Consider the following 22363-nt stretch of genomic DNA (forward strand, 5'->3'; position numbering starts at 1 on the left):
CCAAAGCATGACTGATAGCAAAAGCTAAACGAAAGCTAAAAGCTAAAAGCAAAATTTGATGGTGTCCTGAGTATTTAAACTGGCCTTTCGGCCACACCTCAAATGTTGTCTTGACCAATTAGATATTTTCTTTGCTCTGGGTGTTTCGATGTTTGTCCCACCCATTTCATAAATCATATGTTATCTTATCAAGCACGTGGTCCGAATTTTCCCGCTCTTGCAGGGTATAATTTGGACATGATTCCTATAACAAGAATATGATACATTTGACAAATAACTGATGGTCAGAAACGTTTCAAGCAAAAGGATTCGAACACACACATACTAAGCATGAATATGATCCCTTAAGCTATTCAAGAGTTATTTAAAAAGACATACACAATAAGTGATTAGAAACATGATAGTCAAATGTGTGGGTTACATGTATGATATGGAGTTAAGCAATGGACTGATATCCATTTAGAAGTCTTTTTGAGTTCATTTTTGGTGCATATATGCATTGGAAGGCATTCTCTGTGCCATTCGTGTGGAGTAAGGATATGTCCTGTGAAGACCAGAGAGGTTAACAGGGTCTCCTTAGGAATTTCAGTCTGGTTCCCTTCGAGGGGGGGAAGTCAATCCAAATAGCTTGTGATCATGATTACTATCATGGGTTTAATCTGATGATAAACGCTGTGCATCTCTTTGACCATCAGTCTGGATTACTTGCCCCAAATTTTGACAATCTCTTCTCCGAATTGAAATTGTCAATAATTGTTCTAATGGTGTTAATGTTGAAAGCTGTTCTTTGAAAGAGTTGGTTAGTTATCTTGCTTCAGACTGTGGTGGGAGTTGATTTACAACATCCTGCCTTTCTGTGGAATTCGGCTCATGTTTCAACCAGGCTCCCGATCGAATCTTTAATTTGTCTGGTTCAGGCCTCATACGCTACATTGTTGTTTGTTGTGCTATTTTTTTTTTTTTTTTTAGTTTGCGTCCACGAGTTAACTCCTGAAATCATAATTTATAATGTAACTGTAATTTACAAGTACATAATACGCACACAAAAAAATCATTTAGCTTTAAAAGACTATGTAAAAACAAAGACAACAAATGTGTTTCATATGTGTGTTGGTGAACCTCATTTTCAGTAGGCCTATAGATTGGTAAAAGAATTGTTCAATATGATTCGTTCATCATACTGACCTGTTTTGTGAATCGATTCATTAAAAGATCCGATTCAATCTCCCCGTCAGCCTGCAGACGGACAGAAACGGACAAAAACATGCGAATAGAAAAACTGGCTAGAAAGGATGCAAAATGATTGTTCCTGTGGATCGAAAGGGTTATTTTCTTCTTAGGATGTGATATTGAGATACACATACTTGATATTAATTTGGCCAAAGATGATCACATGATTACTTAAAATCTGTTTGTTGTGGTATTTGTTAGTGAGTCTGTTGACTCGAGAAGTGCTCAGACAGGCTCAGCCTTATTTATGAGTCGGTTCATTAAAAAGATTCGACTCACAAAAACGATTCGGACATCGCTCATTGACAGTCAACACGCCAGCCATACGGTAGGAACTGCCATCTATGTCTGCTCAACCCTCACCTGCTAGCCTGCCATAGGCCTAAACGGACAAAAATAAACGACTGAAAAAATACAACGAAGAACGGACGCAAACTGATTTTTTCCTTGGAACGTGGGTTCGAATGGAACGTTCGTATCTGACAATAACTGGGCCGGGAGCGTCCAAATGATTATTTAAAATCCGTTTGACGCGCCGCGCCAGTTGTGGTATTTTGGAGGGAGGTGGAGGAGCGAGAGACGGAGGATCGCGCAAGAAACGCATCAGCTAGAGCGGAGCTAGAGAAAAAAACACACACACGAAATATCCAAAGAATCACCAGGACAAGGAAAGAAACATAGAGGATTCAATTTGACGAATAGAAAAGAGAAACTGCGTATTGCGGGTGCGTATGTGTTCTGTTTCCCTCGGACAGACTGCTGTTTTGGCGAGCTTGTTACCTTGCGCAACATCCACCTGCATAAAGATGCAACGGATGCGTTCATGAAATCATTATAAACCATTCATATTAATCCAATATTGCTTTACTTTAGAATGAAATACAGGTTTATTCAGTCTAGACGGCTTGCTAATGCGTTTTGGGGGGAGAATGGGCGTCTTGCGTCATAGGCAGGGATAAGAGCAGATGTTTTTGAAGCAGATGAGGAGAAGAGCGTCTGAATAAATTATCTGAACGCTCTGCCCGCAGTGTCAGCAACATCATCTGCTCGCATATTCCGTCGTGGTTACCATTAGTGTGGGTATTATAAATTAATGTCGAGCTTCAATATGTTTTCATCTGCCTCTTGGTCATTTGTATTATGAACCATTTTTTTTTTTATCAGCATCGGCGTGTGCGGTAAATACTAAATGAGGCTTGTGGTGGTGACTGAGCCACTAGCAGACCAGACCTGTTCTCTTCTACCTGTCTCTCGTGTTGACGGTGACATCATTGATCACTGAACGTGGACACGTCAGGGGCCATATGTCTCGTGCGCTGTCAGGCCTCGGGGGCCACGGCGGGGCCATTAGATTTGATAGACGACAAAAGACCCAATGACTTTAGGGAATATTTTACGAGATGACGCATTTCTGCAGTTTATTTTCCTTTTGAACTTCCGAATTAAGAAACTGCAATGTTTTTGCCCGCATGTCATCGGTAATTGTTTTAAATTGCAGTGATAAAAACCTAATTCACCAGACTAACTCATATGTGACCCTGGACCACCAAAACAGTCATTAGTAGCGCGGATATATTTGTAGCAATAGACAGCAACACATTGTATGGGTCAAAAGTATCGAATCTTCTCTTATGACAAAAATCATTAGGATATTAAGTAAAGATCATGTTCCATGACGATATTTTGTACATTTTCGACCGTAAATATATCAAAACTTCATTTTTAAATTAGTAATATGCATTGCTAAGAACTTCATTTGCAGATTCCAGATTTTCAAGTTGTATCTCAGCCAAATAGCGTCCTATCCTAACAAACCATACATCAATGGAAAGTTTATTTAATCAGCTTTCAGAGATATATGAATCTCAGTTTTGTGGTCGAGGGTCATATTTAACTAACACTTCAGCTTTAAAGACGTAATCATTTTTTTTCTTTCTAGCGTCCCTGTATTTTCCTATTTGTTGAAATAGGAAGTTTAGGCGGGTTATATCAATGTACTCCATGCTTTAAAACAATAACCAATAAGCTGCATAAACCATGAGTTTTGTACTTAGCAGTGTTTTAAGTATCGTAGAGGGACATTCTCATTCTAGAGAGCTTTCGAGTGGACAGAATTTGCCAGTATCTGATGACTTACACAGATGTTGAAAAGTTTGGGGTCGGAATGATTTTTTTAAATGTTTTTGAAAGTCTCTTATGCTCATCAAAGCTGCATTATTACTGTAAAAACCATGATAATGTGACACATTACTACAATTTGTAATAAAATACTGTTATATAGTTGAATGCATTGTAAAATGGAATTTATTCCTGTGACACAAAGCTGAATTTTCAGCATCATTACTCCAGTCTTCAGTGTCACATGATCCTTTAATCATTCTAATATACTGATTTGATTACATTTTTAAGTATTATTTGATGAATAGAAAGTTCAGTAACACAGACCTTACTTGAGATTTCATGCTTTGATGTCCCTTAACTTTAATCTTTTCCTTTTTATCCTTCTTTCCCTCTTACTACTTCTTTTTTTCTCTTGTTTGCTTGCAGCCAGGCTGTCCTTATATATTTAAAAATGGTGTCCACAGTTTTTGCTGTGACACTGTCTGTCACACTGCTGCACCTGGCTTCAGGTAATGTGCACCTACTTGTGTGAGTGTGCTTTTGTATGTTTAAATATTGACGTGAGGTGAATGCACATAATATATGTAGATCACTTTACAATGAACCTATTTAGAGGCAAAAAACTAAGTTTGACAGTTCAAGGGGCTTTTTAGGTGCATCTTTAGGGACGTCAGATCCTGAGGCTCCTCCCACCGTGACCTCCAGTCCCCGGCCCTTTGGAGATCTCATCCATGCTGCGCTTCTGAGTAAGGAGTACCTGGGCCACACCCCTGGTAGCAGAGGTCAGTCCTTTATAACGAGCACACTTTAAACTGCATACTTTTAATAATAAACCAGGTCTATGTCACCCCGTTTTACCATAATCTGAATCTGGGATTTAACTCACAGGCACAACTACTAACCCGACCCAGGCCATCCCGTCCATCAGAGAATCAGATCCCGTCTCCACAATGATATCACCAGGAATCCTCACCACCGCAGTGACCTCATCGGCTGCACCTCAAGCAGGCCAATCAGGTTTTGGGAGTGCCGTGACATCACCCCCAGCTGAGGAAGAGACCACAACCACTCTAATCACTACAACAACAATAACAACAGTGCACACACCAGGTATCATAACCAACAAAAGCGCATAACAGTTGGAGATGGTTAAATAATTTCCAACATGAAGCTCTAAACTCCACAGATGTCCCTCAGTGGGTCTCAGAGCATTAAAATAATTTCTAAATAATATTCTATGGTCACCAGGACACATTTCCTAATACTAAGGTCACTTTTTCTAAACTCTTCACACTCCTAATCAACTTTCAGCTTGGCCAGCTTGGCATAGCAGTAAATTTTACATCCAAAATGCACCAAAGCTATCAAAACTCTTCATACTGTACCTTTTCATACTGTACTCTTCATACTGTACTGTACAAGTGTCACTAATAAAACAGTGACCTAAAAACACGTATAACCGGTAACATTATATAGTGTTTTCTTTTGTAAATGTTTTCATAAATCAAGAATGACAGCTCTCTTTTTAGTATTCACTGCAGTATATGTTAAATTACAGTACAAAAAAAATCCTGAAACTGAAAGACTAACACTTGCTAGGTGTTCATCTATATATAACACTTGCTAGGTGTTCATCTAAATATAACTGATAGTTTTGATAGTACTTAATCTTTATTTGGAATATATTTTAAAGTGGTATTACTGGAAAAATGTATAAAGTATTATCTTGAAAAGTTTTGAAAACATGCTAAATGTAAACATGCAAATTTGCCAGTAGGGTCATATAATTTTGCTTATGTCTGAGTGAAAAAGATTTCATGTAATTTGAAAGATGTAGTCACTGAATGTATTTTGCAATGGAAAATGGATTGGCCCACAGTTTGGCCCACATAGATCTCTTTTTTAAAGTTGTCTTTAACACTTTTAAACTGTCTTTCCAGTTCAGTGCAATGCCAGTCTGTCAGGAATGGAGGGAATAGTTGAGTCCCCTGATCCACTCTCCTCCTCATCTCCATTTTCCCCACTGGAGTGCACCTACAGCATCACAGTTTATCTTGGATATGGTGTTGAAATACAGGTGTGATGGTTTCATCGTTACCACAGTTTCCATTATAACCTCAGATATCCTCTCTCTATGTCACCATGGTTACTGGCTGTTAACATAGCTAATGCATCTTGTTGGCATTTGCATGGGCGATGCCACTCTAATGAGTTTTGAAATTTGTGCCCTTGATACAGTCTCGGACAACGACATCATTAACTGCGTTTATGGTAACACCTGTCTGTTTTAAAGGTGAAGAAAGTAAACTTGTCCAAGGAGGAGTCACTTACCATTCTGGAGTTGGGTGGCACAGCGCCTGAGCTTTTGGCCAATGAGACGCTAATGAGCGAAGGTCAGGTGATTCGTAGCTCAACCAACCAAGTGCAGATCCACTATAAGAGCCTGAAGCAAGCCAATCATGGTGTTTTCAGCTTTCACTATCAAGGTATTTTGCTTGTAACAGTGATTGAGCATACCGTTCAAAAGTTTGGGGTTGTAAAAAAATCTCTTATGCTCACCAAGGCTGCATTTATTTGATAAAAAAAATACATTAAAGCAGTAATGTTATGAAATGTTATTGCAATTTACAATAACTGTTCTATTTTAATATTATTTAAATGTAATTTATTCCTGTGATGTCAAAGCTGAATATTTAGTAGTCGTCAGTGTCACATGATCCTTCCGAACGTCTAATTGGCTGATTTTGTTGCTCAATACATGTTTTTCATTATTATCGATGTTGAAAACAGTTGTACTGCTTAAAGGTGACATATCAGGAAAATCTGACTTTTTCCGTGTTTAAGTGCTATAATCGGGTCTCTGGTGCATCTACCAACTCAGAAAAACATGAAAAAGAACAGCCCTGTACATTTTTTGGTAAGCCTGTCTCTGCAAGCTTGTGAAAAAATGAGCTGTTCAGATTTTGTTTCCCCTGTGACGTACAAAGAGGATCTTATTATAATATCACCGCCCCTTAATCTACACGTTTCCACCCACAGCGCTGCCATTGTGTTTTCGCAAACGACAACAGTGTACCAGTTCTAACACCATGACAAAACTTTGAGCAAAGCATGCTAACTGTTCTGTCTTTGGCTGCAAAGATGAGCACAGAACACTATTTAGAGTCCCAGCCTCAGAGGAGACAACAGAGCAGTGGATTTATTGATTTATTTGCTGTATATTACGCTGCTGCCACCACACAGATCTAATATAGCTAAACATGCAATTTCTTTCCCAGCTGTTTATCTTCACAGAAACCTTTACTTAACCGACTGTTTTTGTAACTCTTGTGTGTTTTAAACATAAACTTGAATGTATTTAACAGTTTAAGCATAATATGACATGAAAGAGAGCTTAGTTTAGTACTCACATGCTGTGTGACATCTGTTTTCTGTGCATGTGCTCTGGATGTGTGCGCTCAGAAAACAGTATATTGGAAATTTAAACTGATATGGTTGAAAACGCATGATTTCAGCGCGATAGACATGATAATCAAAATCAAACAGTATCTGAGGTACGAGCTGTAAAGGCACAGCCCTATTCTGGAAAAGGGGGCGGGGAGCATCAGCTCATTTGCATTTAAAGAAACATGCATGAAAACAGCCTGTTTATGCTTCCACTCCAAATAGGCATTTCCAAAATGATATAATAAATGATCTGTGGGGTATTTTGAGCTGAAACTTCACAGACACATTTTGGGAACACCTGTAAACCATTTTGTAAAAGGGTTATAATAGGTATCCTTTAATATTTTTGTGGAATCCGTGATGCATTATTTTTTTTTCAGGATTCTTTGATGAATATAAAGTTTGAAAGAACAGTATTTATTTGGATTGGAAATCTTTTATCATTATAAATGTCTTTACTGTCACGTTTGATAAATTTAAGGCAACCTTGGAGAATAAAATTATTACTTTCTTAATTAATGACTTACTGACCCCTAAACATGTACTGTAAGCGAAATGCAATTTTTGTTGTTTTGACATAACAGGAATTACAGAGTTTTCTTGTTCTTTTAAAAACTCATCCCAGCGTTCCTCCTGTCCTGCTCGTTTCCTCTCTCCCCTGAGAGTGGCGGAGTGACTGTCACTGATATTCATCCTGGAGGTCAGGCTCACTTCCATTGTGATCCTGGATTTGAGGTCAGAGGTCATGAGGTTGCAACCTGTTTGAATACCACCCGACCCAAATGGAGCACCCCAGAACCCCAGTGTGTGGGTGGGTTCAATTTTCATTCAGTTATTTTGTTGTTTTTCAGTATCTACAATTGCTTGAAGACATTTCTGTTTAATGCCATGTGTATAAGCATTCATGTGTGTTTTTGTATATTAAAGCTGTATCTTGTGGAGGGTGGATTAGAAATGCTAGTGTTGGACGCATCCTGTCTCCAACCCTCCCCTCTGCAAGTAACCATAGCAGCGGTAGCAACCTGAGCTGCCATTGGCTGCTGGAAGCCAAGGAAGGCCACAGGCTCCATCTCCATTTTGAGAGGGTGGCTCTTGATGAAGACAATGACAAGTGAGAGTTCAAGTCTTCATTGTTCTTGTGTATTAAGTCACTTAATTTGTATCTTATTTTTGATTATTTATTTTTGTACTTTTGTTTTTCACTACACTCATGTAGTTGCAATACTATATGTATTTAGAAAAAGTAGAAGCTATACAGAAGTTTTCTGTTTATGAATGAACACCAAATTAGATCTTCTTCTCTTTCCAGTACAATCTACCATGATCTCAATCCTTCCTGGATCATTTTTAAATGTCACACTTTTCTTAATGTTCTTTTTCGATCCCTCATCCCTGTCCTAGGCTGATTGTGCGCAGTGGCAATAGCTCTACAGCTCCGCTCCTCTTCGACTCGGATCTGGATGACATTCCAGAGCGAGGCTTTGTGAGCGAGGGAATGTCTCTGTATGTGGAGCTCACGGCTGATTCCTCCTCCATCCCACTGCTGCTGGCGCTCCGCTATGAAGGTAAGACAACATGTTACACATTTAACAAAACATATTTCATTACTCTAAACCATATATCACTACAAACTAAAAAAACCATCCTTCCTCTTTTTTCTCTTACAGCCTTTGATGGGGAACACTGTTATGAACCTTACCTGCCTCATGGGAATTTCAGCAGCAGTGACATCACCTTCCCACTGGGTACTGTAGTAACCTTCTCATGCTCTCCTGGTTTCATCATGGAGCAAGGCTCAGGAGTTATGGAGTGTGTTGACCCCAATGACCCTCACTGGAATGAGAGTGAACCTGTCTGCAGAGGTATGACGTCACATATTTACAATATTTTTACACTACCATTCATGAATTTGGGGTCAGTAAGATTTTATGTTTTTATTAAAGAAATTAATACTTCTATTCAGCAAGGACACATTAAATTGATCAAAAGTGACGGTGAAGACTTTTACATTGTTACAAAAATATTTCAACGAATGCTGTACTTTATCAAAGAATGCTGAAAAATATATCAGAGTTTCCATAAAATATTAATCAGCACAACTGTTTTCAACATTGGTAGTAATAAGAAATATCTGTTCAGACTCAAATCAGCATATTAGATTTCTGAAGGATCATGTGACACTGAAGACTGGAGTAATGATGCTGAAAATTCTTTGGCATCACAGGAAAAAATTACATTTTAAAAATAGATATTAAATTAGAAAACAATTTTTTTTTTAAAATGTAATGTTATGTCATACTATTACTGTTTGAACTGTATTTGTCATTAAACTAATGCAGCCTTGGAGGACAAAACACTGAAAAATCATACTGACTTCAAATGTCCGAATGGTGGTGTTATGTCATTCATTCACAAACTGCACAACTACAGTATCTACTGATCTTTATTAGAACTGTCAATTTACTCCATTAATTTAGTGTGAATTATAACGAAAGTATCCTTGAATCCTTGTAATGCTAAAGTGGTTTAAAGTTGATTCAAAAATCTTTCATTAAGTAAATTTCAAAACAATTTTCAAATTGTACCTACTAGGGTTTCAAGGAACTTACTCATATAATCAGTCTGGCCTAATAATGTGAAAGCTGTTTTAATAATTCCTTCTCTTTCTTCTCTCAGCTTTGTGTGGCGGGGAGCTCACGGACACGGTGGGAACTGTGTTGTCACCTGACTGGCCACAGAGCTACTCTAAGGGGCAGGACTGTGTGTGGCAAATACATGTCAGCGAGGACAAGCGCATCGAACTGGACATACAAATGTAAGTATATCTATTTGATTGTAACAGTTTGTGTTTAATTCCATTTATTTTTTATCTATTTTCTTATCTTTTGTTTGCAGTTTGAACATCCGCCATAACGACATTCTCACGCTATTTGATGGTCATGATCTGACGTCACATGTGATTGGACAGTACCTGGGCTCAAGAGAAAGGTTCAGGGTTGTATCAGGAGGTTCAGAGGTCACCATTCAGTTTCAGAGCGATCCTGATGACTCCACATTTATTCTGAGCCAAGGCTTCCTCATTCACTACAGAGGTACATGTCAAAGGGGTTGTCTTTTTTCTGTATCTTTTGTGCTGTAGCTTACAGTCATGTCACTTCCTTTCATTCCTTGCAGAGGTGGAACCAAATGACACATGTCCTGCCCTTCCACAAATTGAGTTTGGCTGGAGCAGCTCCTCCCACCCGTCTCTGGTGAGAGGCAGTGTGTTAACCTATCAGTGTCAGCCTGGTTATGACATTGTTGGCTCTGATATCATCACCTGTCAGTGGGATCTCTCCTGGAGCAACAACCCACCGACCTGTGTGAAAAGTGAGCCGCGTTATGTTTTATCATTGGAGCACATTGGTGTATTTACTGGTTCCCTTTGGTTAGTAGACTCATCATTTACCGGTTAATACTGTACACACTCTCTTTTTCCTCCTGGCTTTGATGTCCCTCTAGTCCAGCAGTGCCCTGATCCAGGAGAAGTAGTCAATGGAGCACGCTCAGTACATCCGGAGTCCGGTTTTGCTGTGGGAACAGTGGTACGCTTCACATGTAACCAGGGTTATCAGCTGGAAGGCCCGAACCAGATCTCCTGCCATGGCAGAGACACCGGCATGCCCAAATGGAGCGACCGCAGCCCAAAGTGTGTCTGTGAGTACATGCTATTTATTTTTGTGCACATGATGAGGTATGTGAGGGATTGTGTCTGGTGGGAGAAAAGTTTAACCCCTCCCACCCCCCCACCTTAATTCTGTATGGATTTAATTCAGAAGTTTTTTGAAATTGATTAAAAGTAAAAATTACAGCTATCAAAATTAATGCATTTATACATACATATGATTAAATAAATTGAATAAAAGACAAAAACAACAACAACAATAATTGAAATAAAAAATTAAAGATTTTATCAGTTGACAATTTTAACGAGATCTTAAATAGTGTTAAATTACTAAATCATACACTACTTTCAAAAGTTTGGGGTCAGTAAGATTTTTTTTAATGAGTACTTTTATTAAGCAGGGATGATCAAAAGTCTCAGTAAAGACATTTCTGATTTCAGATAAATTCTGTAAAAAACATCACAAAAATATTAACCAGCACAACTGTTTTCAACATTGATAATTTTGAGAAATGTTTCTTGAGCAGCAAATCATCATATCAGAATGATTTCTGAAGGATCATGTGACACTGACGACTGGAGTAATGATGCTGAGAATTCAGCTTTGCATTATTGGAATAAACTGTAAATGTAAAATGTATTAACAAGTTATTTGCAATATTTCATAAAATAACTGTATTGTAGAGAAAAATCGTGCTTGGTAAACTAGAGAGACTTCAAAAACTTGAACTCTTACAGACCCCAAACTTGTGAATGCTGGTATATTCAGGATAAAACATTGCAGATACAGCTAAGTATTTTGTCCCAAGTACCAAATTTCTGTCTAATGTACTAACCTCTATGCCACCAATCAACCATATTGCCCTCTATTTTTCTGCTAAACAGTAAAATATGATCCATGCCCAAACCCTGGTGTGCCTGACAATGGCTACCAGACTCTGTACAAGCACAGTTACCAGGCAGGCGAGACGCTGCGCTTCTTCTGCTATGAGGGCTATGAGCTCATTGGGGAAGTCATCATCAACTGTGTCCCAGGACACCCCTCTCAGTGGAACAGCCCACCACCCTTCTGTAAAGGTATGTAAATGTGAACTAGTCTAATACATAGAGTTGGCATTTCTATCTGAAGAGTCTGAAAACGTCATGTTTTATTTATTTGCAGTGGCCTATGAAGGGCTACTGGATGATCATAAATTGGAGGGTAACGTTGGTTATCATTGTTAAGTGCTATTCATATTGGTTTGATCATTTGGCCCACTATGTCACATAATGATGTCCATGTTATTAATCTCCACTCTTTGCAGTTTCCCAGTCTTTAGAGGCCTCTCATCAAATGCTGAGCGAGAACATTGCATTGGCTATTATCCTGCCAATCATTCTGGTCATCCTTCTGATTGGTGGAATCTACATGTACTATACCAAGTAAGTTTATGTATTTCTAAATGCTTTTGTTTCGTGTTAAAGTTAACATGAAATCAAAATTGGCCCTATTATTATAAAATATGTACTTTACAATGTGCATGTTCATTGTCTTATTTTGTATAATTTACTATTGCACATTATTTCAGAGAAAAGGTCATTGTTGGTGGCTCTTGGGCTGGAAATTTGAAATGAAATAAATAAATGGACAAAATGGATAAAATCAAACCTTTCTTGCATTTGACACTGAAATACATCAAATTACTAAAGCAGAATGACTTTCTAGCGCTATTTCTTGTTGACTTTATAATCCAGCTATTTTCCCTGATTATTGTCAAAACCTTCTTCACAGCTGTCTCTTATTTAGCTCTTCTGCACTAGCACCTCTCTCATCGTCTCTTCCTGTCTCTCTCAGTGTGTGTAGGTGGCAGTGGAAACCGTTGTTCTGGAAGTCTCTTTCTCACACCCACTCCTACAGTCCCATAACGGTGGAGTCTGACTTTAACAACCCTCTCTATGAGGCAGGGGTAAGCTGCTCTCAACCTAGTGGAAATTTTACTTATAAACTGACTTAGGATGTGTAACTGAACACCAAGAAATCCAAGGCATTGATTTTCTCTTTAGGGAATCATAGTCTGTTTGCTATATTCGATCTTGCAGATCTTCCAGCACAGCGTTCCCTCTTATTTTATGGATAGAAATATATAGATGCACTACCATTCAATGGGTTTAATGTTTTTGAAAGAAGTCTCTTAGGCTGCGGACACACTAGACTATTCGTTCCATTGACTTCCATTCATACACATACGAAAGCGTCAGACGGGAAACGCAAGCCTGTGCAAAGATATTACACATTTCGCTGCGTAGCAAAGTTCAAGCTTGGTGAACTCTGGCATCATGTGACACCGTGTGACCAACGGCAGATCGATACGTCACATCTGAATCCAAACAACATAAATTTAAAACTGCAGCACTGCAGGAAAGTGGAGTAGATTGTATGTTTTTACATTTTAGATGTATTGTAATTAGTTACGTGTTGAATTTAAGTTTTTAAAAAGATTAGGCCAATTTCACAATTTCGCATGCTCAAAGTCTAGTGTGAGCGCGGCTTTATGCAGTAGAGTAAAACCCAGAAATATTGCAAAAATATTATTACAATTTTAAATAATTATTTTTCATTGTAATGTATTTTCCACAGCATCATTACATCAGTCGTCAGTGTCACATGATCCTTCAGCAATCACTCTAATATACTGATGTGTGGCTCAAGAAGTGTTAAAAACAGTCCTGTGGCTTAATTTGTTTTGACAAAATCCTGCTTTTTTCAGGATTCTTTTATGAATAGAAAGCTCAGTCATAAATGTCTTTACTGTCACTTTAATCAATTTAATGCACCTTTGCTAAAAGTATTCATTTCTGTTTCTTTTTTAAAGCAATGAAATCATATACTGACCCCAGACTTTTAAACAGTAGTGCAGATGCTGCTTTATCATCATATAAATTTGATCAAAAATGATGTTTTCTATCTTTTTAATTCATGTCAATTCATCTGTATTATATTATATTAATTATAATTTTACAAAAAATAAACAATGCTGCTTGGCTTTAGATGATGATTTTCTATCGTATTTGCTAGTGAAGTTTGTTTCCCTCTCTGATTGCAGGACACGCGAGAGTATGAGGTGTCCATCTGAGACAGAAGAATCCAAATTTTGGGTGACTGAAAAGAAGAAAAGAAAGGATACTGTTATCTCTCTCTCTCTCTCTGCAAGACTTTCATTTGTTTTACTCAATTAATGACAACACATTAACCCCACTCTACACGGTCTCTCTCTCCTCCCTCTCGGTCGATTCACTGATGTATGTACGTACCAAGTGTGAGTTTGCTTGTGAGTTGATGCAGGTGCCTGTGTAGTATGTTAGCGCGTGTTTACACGTGTGTATGTTATTGGCTGTATATGTACATCAGAGTAATGAAATACTGAAAGTAACAACAAAATAGTTGTAAAGTACATATTGTGAGTATGATTTCCACAGTCAGGCATGTTTTATAACAGAAGGTCTGGTGCCTTAAGGACTGTGAAGTGATGGAGTGAAAGAAAGAACGAGAAATTGAATGGGGGGAGGGAGAGAGAGAGAGAGAGAGAGACTTTGACAAAGATAAGTACACATACGTATATAATCTGAAAAATGAAAACTATACTCTCATGTTCCCATGTTTGTATACAGACACATGGCCACACATTCACACGTACATATACATGATGACAGGAACATATTGAATGTATATATTTTGATGGAATATTGAGTATACAAGCGGATTCGGTGCCAAAATACATCCCATAATGTGACGTCACTTCACGTTTCACTGGTTGCCATAGTAGTTCTCACATTATTATGTAATAATGAAGACAATGCCAGCATTTCATATTGTTCTTTGCTGTTTCTTAAAAATCTATTTCTGCTTGATGTTGAATGACCATGTTTCAGAGGAGCGGAATGTCCTCTCGCTTACGGCACGCGACGATTGTATATTTTACCGCTTCAGCTTAGGATTCATGATCAATTATACTTACTGTCATTGTTATCAGAGTTGATGTTGTTGCATACGCACTATGTTGAGGAAAATATGTACAGAAAAAAAACTGCTTGCTGTGATGCAGTAATCGAACTGAAATGCTTTTTATAAATTGCATTTTTTTAATTTATTTATTTATCCCATGGTTTCTTGTTAATATGCAGTGAGTTTCGTCTTTTCCACTGTGCCATAAACAGAGCCCATGTTGTGGAGGGCTTTGTTGCATTATAGTATTACTTGATTGTTATTTATTTATCAACATAATATACTTGTCATGAAGACATTTATTTGCTGAGATTTAAGATTAAATAAAAGTCTCTGTTGGATGGTGAATGTGTCTTTCATAAATTACATCTATATGGATAATACATACCGGTATTTTTTATTTTTTTATTTTTTATTTTTTTGCTATTAGCAAAATAGCATATAGATAGAGATACAAGCTATAAACATTTACATGCTTGTTTGTGTATACACAATCACACGGTACAATTTTTTTTTTTTAAATTTAAACAAAATTTTGTGACAGTAGAAAACATTGACCTAATAAAACTGACCTTTACGACAAAAGGCAGGTCTCTATTATATTAGAAGCTTTAAAACTGTTTTCGCATGCCTCTGACCTTTCTGTTAACAAGTCTGAATCTGAGATTATGACAGTTCATCACTCTGATATATCAGATGTATGTGGAATTAAGGTAAAACAAACAAACAGATATCTTGGTATTATAATTAATAAATGTTCATCTGATAGAGTTTAATCTAATATTTCTAAATGTTTACTTAAAGCAAAAACAGTTTTGTAATTGCTGGTCTCAGAGGAATCTGAGTATTCATGGGCATGTTCTGCTCTCCAAGGCTGCGGGAATTTCGAGGCTGGTATATCCTGCTCTGTCTTTGAATGTCAATCCTAAAATGTGCTCGGATATTGACAGGGCTTTATTTAAGTTTATTTGGAAAAAAAGAAATGAATATGTGAAAAGAAAAACTATTATTAGAACTTTTTCAGAGGGTGGGCTTAATGTCCTTGATTTTAGCACTCTTAATATTATTTTTAAAATCAGTTGGATTAAACATTGCTTGGCCCAGAGTAAATCTATATGGTTTTATATCCCCAACTTGTTTTTTGAAAAGTGTCCTTTCTACTATCATGTGACTTAAAATACAGTAAACTTCCCATAAAATGATCTAACTTTCACAAGCAATCACTAGAAGCAAGGAAAATAGCCTTTAAGCATAATTTTTTTATCCACATACATGCATACTATGGAATAACCAATTTGTATTGTCTAAAAACAAGAGTATATATATATAAAAAAAATGGTTTGATAAGGGAATTATATTTATTTCAGACTTATTGAATATTATATAATGGTGAGATTTATACTTATCAGCAATTTGTTTCTTTCTCAGGGATTGAATCTTTCTGTAGAGATTATAATTTGGTTGTGAAAAGCATTTCCCCTGAATTGCTTTACCTTGTGAAAATACATCTGACTTATAATTCAGTTGTCCGGCAAATTCCAAATCTTGTTACTGGAGGTATTAATATCACGGATATTAAGTGTAATAACTCACATATTAGAAAATGTCTTACTCGTGATGTCAGCTGTTACCCAAAAGCACTCATAAAGTGGAAACAGTTCTTCTTCATACCTTCCACTGAGAAAATATGGTCGGCAACTAATACATTTTTACTGCCAAATAAGGCGAAAGAAATACATTTTAAGATATTGCATAGGTACTATCCTATCCATGTAACACATTTATTAACAAGCTTAGAAAAGATGTCTCACCAAAATGTTCTTTTTGTAATTTAGAAAATGAAACACTTACACATTTATTTTGTAATTGTTACACATTTATTTTGTAATTGTAAATATTCTGAAGACTTTTGGAAATATTTGATAAAATAATTAAAATAGATGAATCTATGATCCTTTTTTTTGTAATACTGGATCAGATGTAGCTGATAACACTTTGAAGGTGATAATTCTTCTTGGGAAGTTCCATGTACATAAAGCAAAAATAATGTCCATTACTCCCTTCTTGAAGTTTTTCTGTAAAGAGCTTAAAATTGTATTTTATGACTCATTGATTTCAATCACTAGGAACAAGAAATTTATGTAATATATGTTATTTTTTTTTTGTTTAATTTTTTTTTTTTAATGTTGTTTATTTGTTTTTGTTATATGTATCCCCCATTTTTGTTTATGTTCCGTTTGATGTTAAGTATCTATGTATGTTTGTTTTTGAAAGATAAAAAAACAAAAAAAACAAAAAAAAACTGGCCTTTACGATTGGCTGGCTTCAAGCCGGGGGCGGGACTATCTCTCTTGACTGACGTAGAGGTTGGCCAATCAGTCAACGAAAGACACTCCTCGCGAAGGGAAGCAGCCATTGTCAACCCACAACAAGCAAGAAAGAGGAAGAAGACAGTCGTACTGCAAGACAACAGAGGAAATTATGATTTGGTGAAAAATCATGACAGGCTTAGTGTGATAGATGTAACTGTCCGTCGCGAATACTTTATATTTTGTGCACCTCATCGCGGGGACCCAGCTCGGTGAGTGTTGCTCGTTGACAGCCGTACTAATGTTATCTAGAGCTAGCTCAGGGGCTAATAAGCTTATCACTACAAGACACAGACATCATATCCACTAGACACATTATGTGGATGTGTTTCCCTTTAACCGTCAGTTGTCAAGTTATTAAATGGCCAGTGAACGGTGGGAAATATATTTGGTGTGGTCTAGACGAGGATTAGCGAGATCTCTGAGCTGGAGTTAAGATCTTACTGAATGTGTTGACCTAATTCTGTCCATTTCCTCTGATGTCAGTACACAAACACATCTGTGGCCTCCCCAGTGGAGATGGACAGATATTCACAAGCCTCTGAGTACTACTAAAGGGGTGTTATATTTCCCATACGGTTTAGTTTTTTAGGATACCCCAGTGGGATCTTTGGATTGTCTAGTATGACGGATGATAAAAGCATTGCTTTGTATGTCATATATTATGTTTCTGACTCTCTGGATGTTGTCTTTGTGTTCTCGGATATCGTTACAGTGGTTGTCACAGTTTGTTGGTTGGTGTGCACAGTTTATGACTGTAAATAATGGTTCACTGTCACCTTGTCTGCGCATATCTCTGAAGATGTCACAACGTTTATTAGTTTATTTTGCTCTCATAAAATTTTATGTCTTGTGTGGATATGTGAAATCCTGTGAGTAATCACTAGAGATCTCTTTGATGTCCTGCTGGCTGAATTTCCTTTTAAAGGAATAGTTCAGAGTCAGACAGAAAATAATGTTTTGATATTATTTACATAATTTACTATTTTTCAAACATGTAAGTAGAAGACAAAAGATGAGTTTTTGGAGATATTTCTGGACAGTCTTTTTCAAATGTGGACTGGGGCTGTCAGGCATCCGAAATGATAAAAAGCATAGTTAAAAGTATCATAAAAGTATCCGTGTGACTTGTGTGCTGTATTACATGTCTTTTGAAACCATATGATCATTTTAAAATCAAATAAACCGATGCTTTTCACTGGAAATGTTGCCCTTCAGTGGGAAACTGTTTTAGTTGAACTTAACAACTGGATTAGTTCAATTAAATTAATATATGAAGCATTCAGACCTTCAATTTTATTAATATATGAAGCATTCAGACCAGTTTTATTAACTGGATCAACTGATTTACTCAAAAGATCTGACTCGAGGCTTGAAGGAACAATTTTGTTCGCAAATTGGACATCGCTGCTACTTTCATGAACTCTCGTGAACACACAAAAGAGAGCTAGGTCTGATTTAAAAAAAAAAAATTATTTGATCTCACACAAAGCAACTGTTTGACTTTAGATTATATAGGAATATAATGCGTGATTCATGTGGATCATTTTTTTGTGATGCTTTTTTGCTGTTTTTTGTCATGTGGGTGCTTGACAGCTCCGGTCCAGTTAAATCACATGAAAGAAAACAAGTATATTCTTTAGAAAGTCTCCTTTTGTATTCCATGGAAGAAAGAAAATGATACCGGTTTGGAACGACATGAGAGTGAGGAAATATTTACCAAGTATTCAAGTTGAACTATCCCTCAACCACTGCATTTCAGTATGACTCAGTACTGCTTAAAACATCTCATAACAATCAGACCTCAATTCTGTCTGCTCTGTATTTGTGGACTTTATATCCGTAGGCAGCGAACAAGCAGTATTTGGTTTCTACTCCCCTGATGTCTGCCGAGGCATCTGGTTCATCTGGCGGGAATGTGGTGACTGTGTCTGGTTCTGCTGCATCATCCTCCAGCCATGTTGGGGAAGAAAAGGCCGGCAGGAGCCTGGCGGGGAGTAAGTATGTGAAGCTCAACGTGGGGGGAACTCTCCACTACACCACGGTCCAGACGCTCAGCAAAGAGGACAGTCTGCTCAGGAGTATTTGTGACGGAAGCACAGAGGTCACCATAGACTCAGAGGGTAAGAAAAAAGCACCAGAATGTGTTGTTATACACTACTTTTAAAAGGTTGGGGTTGGTAAGATCTGATCTCATCATTATCGAGTCATTACATGAAGAACCTAAAAGAAGTGAGACAACGTCTCCAAGACACTTGAAGAAATCTTCCCACAAAGTTACCTGAAAAACTATGTGCAAGTGTATATAGGACAAAAGCTGTTTGTTGCCCCTGTTCCCAAGCGTTATTCTACAATAACAGATGCAGAACTCTAAAATGCAGAAACTAATTTAAATATTTCTTCACTTGTTTTAGGCTGGGTGGTTCTGGACAGATGTGGGAGACACTTTTCCCTGCTGCTGAACTTCCTGCGGGACGGGACAGTTCCTTTGCCGGAGAGCACACGGGAGCTAGAGGAGGTGTTGAAGGAGGCGCAGTACTACAGGCTGCAGGGTCTTGTGCAGCACTGCCTCACCACATTACAGGTTAGAGGATCCACTGGAGCGTGTTTCTGTAGAGAAGTTGAATGCTTCTGTGAGCCAAGGCAGGTGTTTGCCTGTTGGTCTGTCACTTACTAATGGCTTGCTTGATGTTGATGCAGAAACGCAGGGATGTCTGCAGGGGATGTCACATTCCTATGATCACTTCAGCCAAAGAGGAACAGAGGATGATAGCCACCTGTAGGAAGGTGAGGTAACCGAGCAGAATACGTTTGATATTTTGAGCTGATTTTAGAATTCTTGTCATTTTTTTTTCATGCATCTCCTAGCAATGTGGCATAAGTTTCTGTTTGACTTTGTTGTGCCAGAACAACATGAAAGTGTAGCAGTGTGTAATTCAGTAGTCATTTAGTATATAATGTTTAGTTTTGCTCTGTGACTATTTACGGAGTTAATATCTATTCGTTTTTTTTTCCCTTCAACCTTATTCATCTGTGGTGTCTTGTAATGTATTCCAGCCTTTAAGGACTGCTTTCTATGGGCATGTATTATGGAGCTCTGAGGAAAATGACATTGATATTAATAATGGTAATGAGATTTTTGTGGTCTTTGTTTCATAAATAATCGTTTCCTCTTTACAGCCAGTGGTGAAACTGCAGAATAACAGAGGGAACAATAAATACTCCTATACCAGGTACATTCAGCCTCACTTCTTCAGCCTTTTTCCTTTAAGTTTACCACCTTCTCATTTCAGAAAGCATATGAATCATAATGTGACTTATTCAAATACTATCCTGAATATAAATGAATAATTGTAGTCATACACACACAAGACATGTGACTCAATGACCCCTTGTAATTATGCCTGGTTACTATAGGAAGCAGTAAGAAAATGATATTGAGACATTTAAATGTTCCTGTCTGTCAAACAGTAGAGCATATCACTAGCAACGCCATGGGCATGGGTTCGATTTTCAGGGAATGCATGAATTTAAAAATATGTAAATGTCAATGAGAAGTGCTGTCAGTTTCAATCAAATTGACCCTGTTTCCTCAGCAACTCTGATGATAACCTTCTGAAGAACATTGAGCTGTTCGATAAGCTGGGGCTGCGCTTTAATGGCAGAGTGCTGTTCATTAAAGACGTGTTGGGAGATGAGATATGCTGCTGGTCTTTTTACGGCGAGGGACGCAAGATTGCCGAAGTCTGCTGCACCTCTATTGTTTATGCCACTGAGAAGAAACAGACCAAAGTGAGCAAAAAGGGACTTGAACTCTCTCGTCTACGTGTATAATAAATGTGTTTTCTATCTTCATTTTTTTCATCTGTTCACATAGGTTGAGTTCCCAGAAGCTCGAATCTTTGAGGAGACACTCAACATTCTGATCTATGAAAATGGGCGAGGCTCGGGTTCGGGAGGCATGGCCCTGCTGGAGTCAGGGGGCGTCTCGTCGCCAGGAGTGGGCCAGTCGGAGGAGGAAGGGGCAGGTGTGGGAGGCGGGGATAGGCGGGTGAGGCGTATCCATGTGCGGAGGCATATTATGCATGACGAGAGGGGTCATGGACAGCAGACTGTCTACAAAGACTGAATCAGAACGATACAAAGACACTGTACTACCAATATGCATGTGAACAATGAAAAAAGTTGGTTGAGGAAAGAAAGACAACTTTGGTATGTTTAATACTGCACTGAAATGGGAGGGGCGGGGGGTAATTATGGGCTAGCTTAGAAATAATACTGAAGTTGCCACAGTGTGGTACAGTTTTATTTTCTTTCTGTGAGATACATTTACTTTACCTTTTTTCATTTTTTGTTACATTTAATTTATTATTCATTTAATTTATTGTCCAGAATTTTCATTTTTTCAAGATTCAATGTGAAATAAGTTGTATTTTTTTGATTTGTTTGTATGGGCCGTGTGAAAGTTGATCTTTTGGTGATTAATGGTAAACTGTGATGTATGCTGACTTGAGAGGTACATGGTGGAGGTGTCATGTTGTCTGGGACTGTCAGATCTTCTGGGAAACTGACCAAATGTGCAAAGCTTGTTGTTGCAGCCATAGATGGCAGGGGGTCCAGTTTTAAACATCCTTTTTGTAACATAAGTAAATCATTTTTCACAACTGTGCCTCACGATTAGTGATTAACATTTTCAGTGGGCATGTTCATATTTATAAAACTAATATTGTTTTGGTTTAAAAAGAAAAAGATTGCAATGGTTTCTATCATTATGTAACAATACATTCTAAAACAGAAGTTTAGATTTCTTGCCACACCTGAAGTAAAAAAAAGAAAAAAAGAAAGTAATTTTATTTCAGGGTCATTTCTAGACAAAGATTGCTCCTTTGAATCACAATAGTAGTTACCACTACGGTACAAACCCCTTCACAAAATGATTTTTATTGACAAATGTAAGCCATAAATGTATGCACTCACTGTTCTAGTCCAAAAAACACCCCTTAATTCTGTCAATTAAACTAGTATATGTGGAATACCGTCCAGATATTGTTTTGGAATTTTATCAATCAACTGGAATTAATATTCCATTAACATTTTCAATAAAAATGCTTTTTGGTAAAACCCTTGTTAAGTTATTTTATTTTGTCTTCAAAAATAGCAAAGGAAACCTATTCCAAAGCAAGGGAATCAATCTTAAAAATACAGTAGGTTATAACAGAGTGTCGAAATGACATTTATACCAGATGAAGGATGAAAATGTTGAATATGAGAAGAGTAAATATCTTTTAAAAATGGAGCATATAAAGAAGCTGAACATATTTGTGAGCAGGGACCACAATACATATAAGGGTCAACTTTTTGAAATTGAGAATTATACATAATCTGAAAGCTGAATAAATAAGCTTTCAATTGCTGTATGGTGGTTTGTTAGGATAGGACAATATTTGGCGAGATACAACTATTTGAAATCTGAGGCTGCAAAAAAAAAAAAAAAAAAAAAAAAAAAAAAAAAAATCTAAATAATGAGAAAATCACCTTTAAAGTTGTCCA

General features: G+C 37.4%; 2 protein-coding genes across 5 annotated transcripts; both read left to right on the forward strand.

Moving 5' to 3' along the window:
- The first annotated feature begins 1462 nt into the window (after positions 1-1462).
- Positions 1463-14792, forward strand: LOC109063314 (seizure related 6 homolog (mouse)-like 2). 4 transcript variants are annotated; one of them, XM_042720576.1, is made up of 19 exons: positions 1463-1558; positions 3782-3860; positions 4005-4133; positions 4240-4461; positions 5292-5428; positions 5645-5837; positions 7424-7609; positions 7726-7909; positions 8200-8363; positions 8466-8660; positions 9475-9613; positions 9694-9890; positions 9973-10167; positions 10300-10494; positions 11348-11539; positions 11625-11663; positions 11767-11884; positions 12297-12408; positions 13546-14792. In XM_042720576.1, the coding sequence occupies exons 1-19, from the start codon at positions 1478-1480 to the stop codon at positions 13573-13575; spliced, it is 2787 nt and encodes a 928-aa protein (XP_042576510.1). In that variant the 5' UTR covers positions 1463-1477; the 3' UTR covers positions 13576-14792. The 4 variants fall into 4 exon arrangements, with proteins under 4 accessions (XP_042576510.1, XP_042576511.1, XP_018935934.1 ...); XM_042720577.1 differs by having other exon boundaries at positions 1520-1558; positions 3778-3860; XM_019080389.2 differs by lacking the exon at positions 1463-1558 and adding an exon at positions 1559-1955 and having other exon boundaries at positions 3778-3860.
- Positions 14793-16830: 2038 nt separating this feature from the next.
- On the forward strand, positions 16831-21934 carry LOC109063315 (BTB/POZ domain-containing adapter for CUL3-mediated RhoA degradation protein 1). The gene is made up of 7 exons (XM_042720579.1): positions 16831-17025; positions 18660-18936; positions 19228-19397; positions 19514-19600; positions 19994-20046; positions 20410-20605; positions 20691-21934. The coding sequence occupies exons 2-7, from the start codon at positions 18696-18698 to the stop codon at positions 20940-20942; spliced, it is 999 nt and encodes a 332-aa protein (XP_042576513.1). The 5' UTR covers positions 16831-17025; positions 18660-18695; the 3' UTR covers positions 20943-21934.
- Positions 21935-22363: the final 429 nt, after the last annotated feature.

Source organism: Cyprinus carpio, chromosome B3 (assembly GCF_018340385.1).
Source record: "Cyprinus carpio isolate SPL01 chromosome B3, ASM1834038v1, whole genome shotgun sequence".
Lineage (NCBI taxonomy): Eukaryota > Metazoa > Chordata > Actinopteri > Cypriniformes > Cyprinidae > Cyprinus > Cyprinus carpio.

Coding starts and splice junctions, on each gene's coding strand:
- LOC109063314 (XM_042720576.1), top strand. CDS start 1,478: ATGAGTCGGTTCATTAAAAAGATTCGACTCACAAAAACGATTCGGACA. Junction 8,364..8,465: donor GCTGGCGCTCCGCTATGAAG/GTAAGACAACAT, acceptor TTTCTCTTACAG/CCTTTGATGGGGAACACTGT. Junction 9,891..9,972: donor CTTCCTCATTCACTACAGAG/GTACATGTCAAA, acceptor CATTCCTTGCAG/AGGTGGAACCAAATGACACA.
- LOC109063315 (XM_042720579.1), top strand. CDS start 18,696: ATGTCTGCCGAGGCATCTGGTTCATCTGGCGGGAATGTGGTGACTGTG. Junction 18,937..19,227: donor GGTCACCATAGACTCAGAGG/GTAAGAAAAAAG, acceptor CACTTGTTTTAG/GCTGGGTGGTTCTGGACAGA. Junction 19,601..19,993: donor TGATAGCCACCTGTAGGAAG/GTGAGGTAACCG, acceptor TCCTCTTTACAG/CCAGTGGTGAAACTGCAGAA.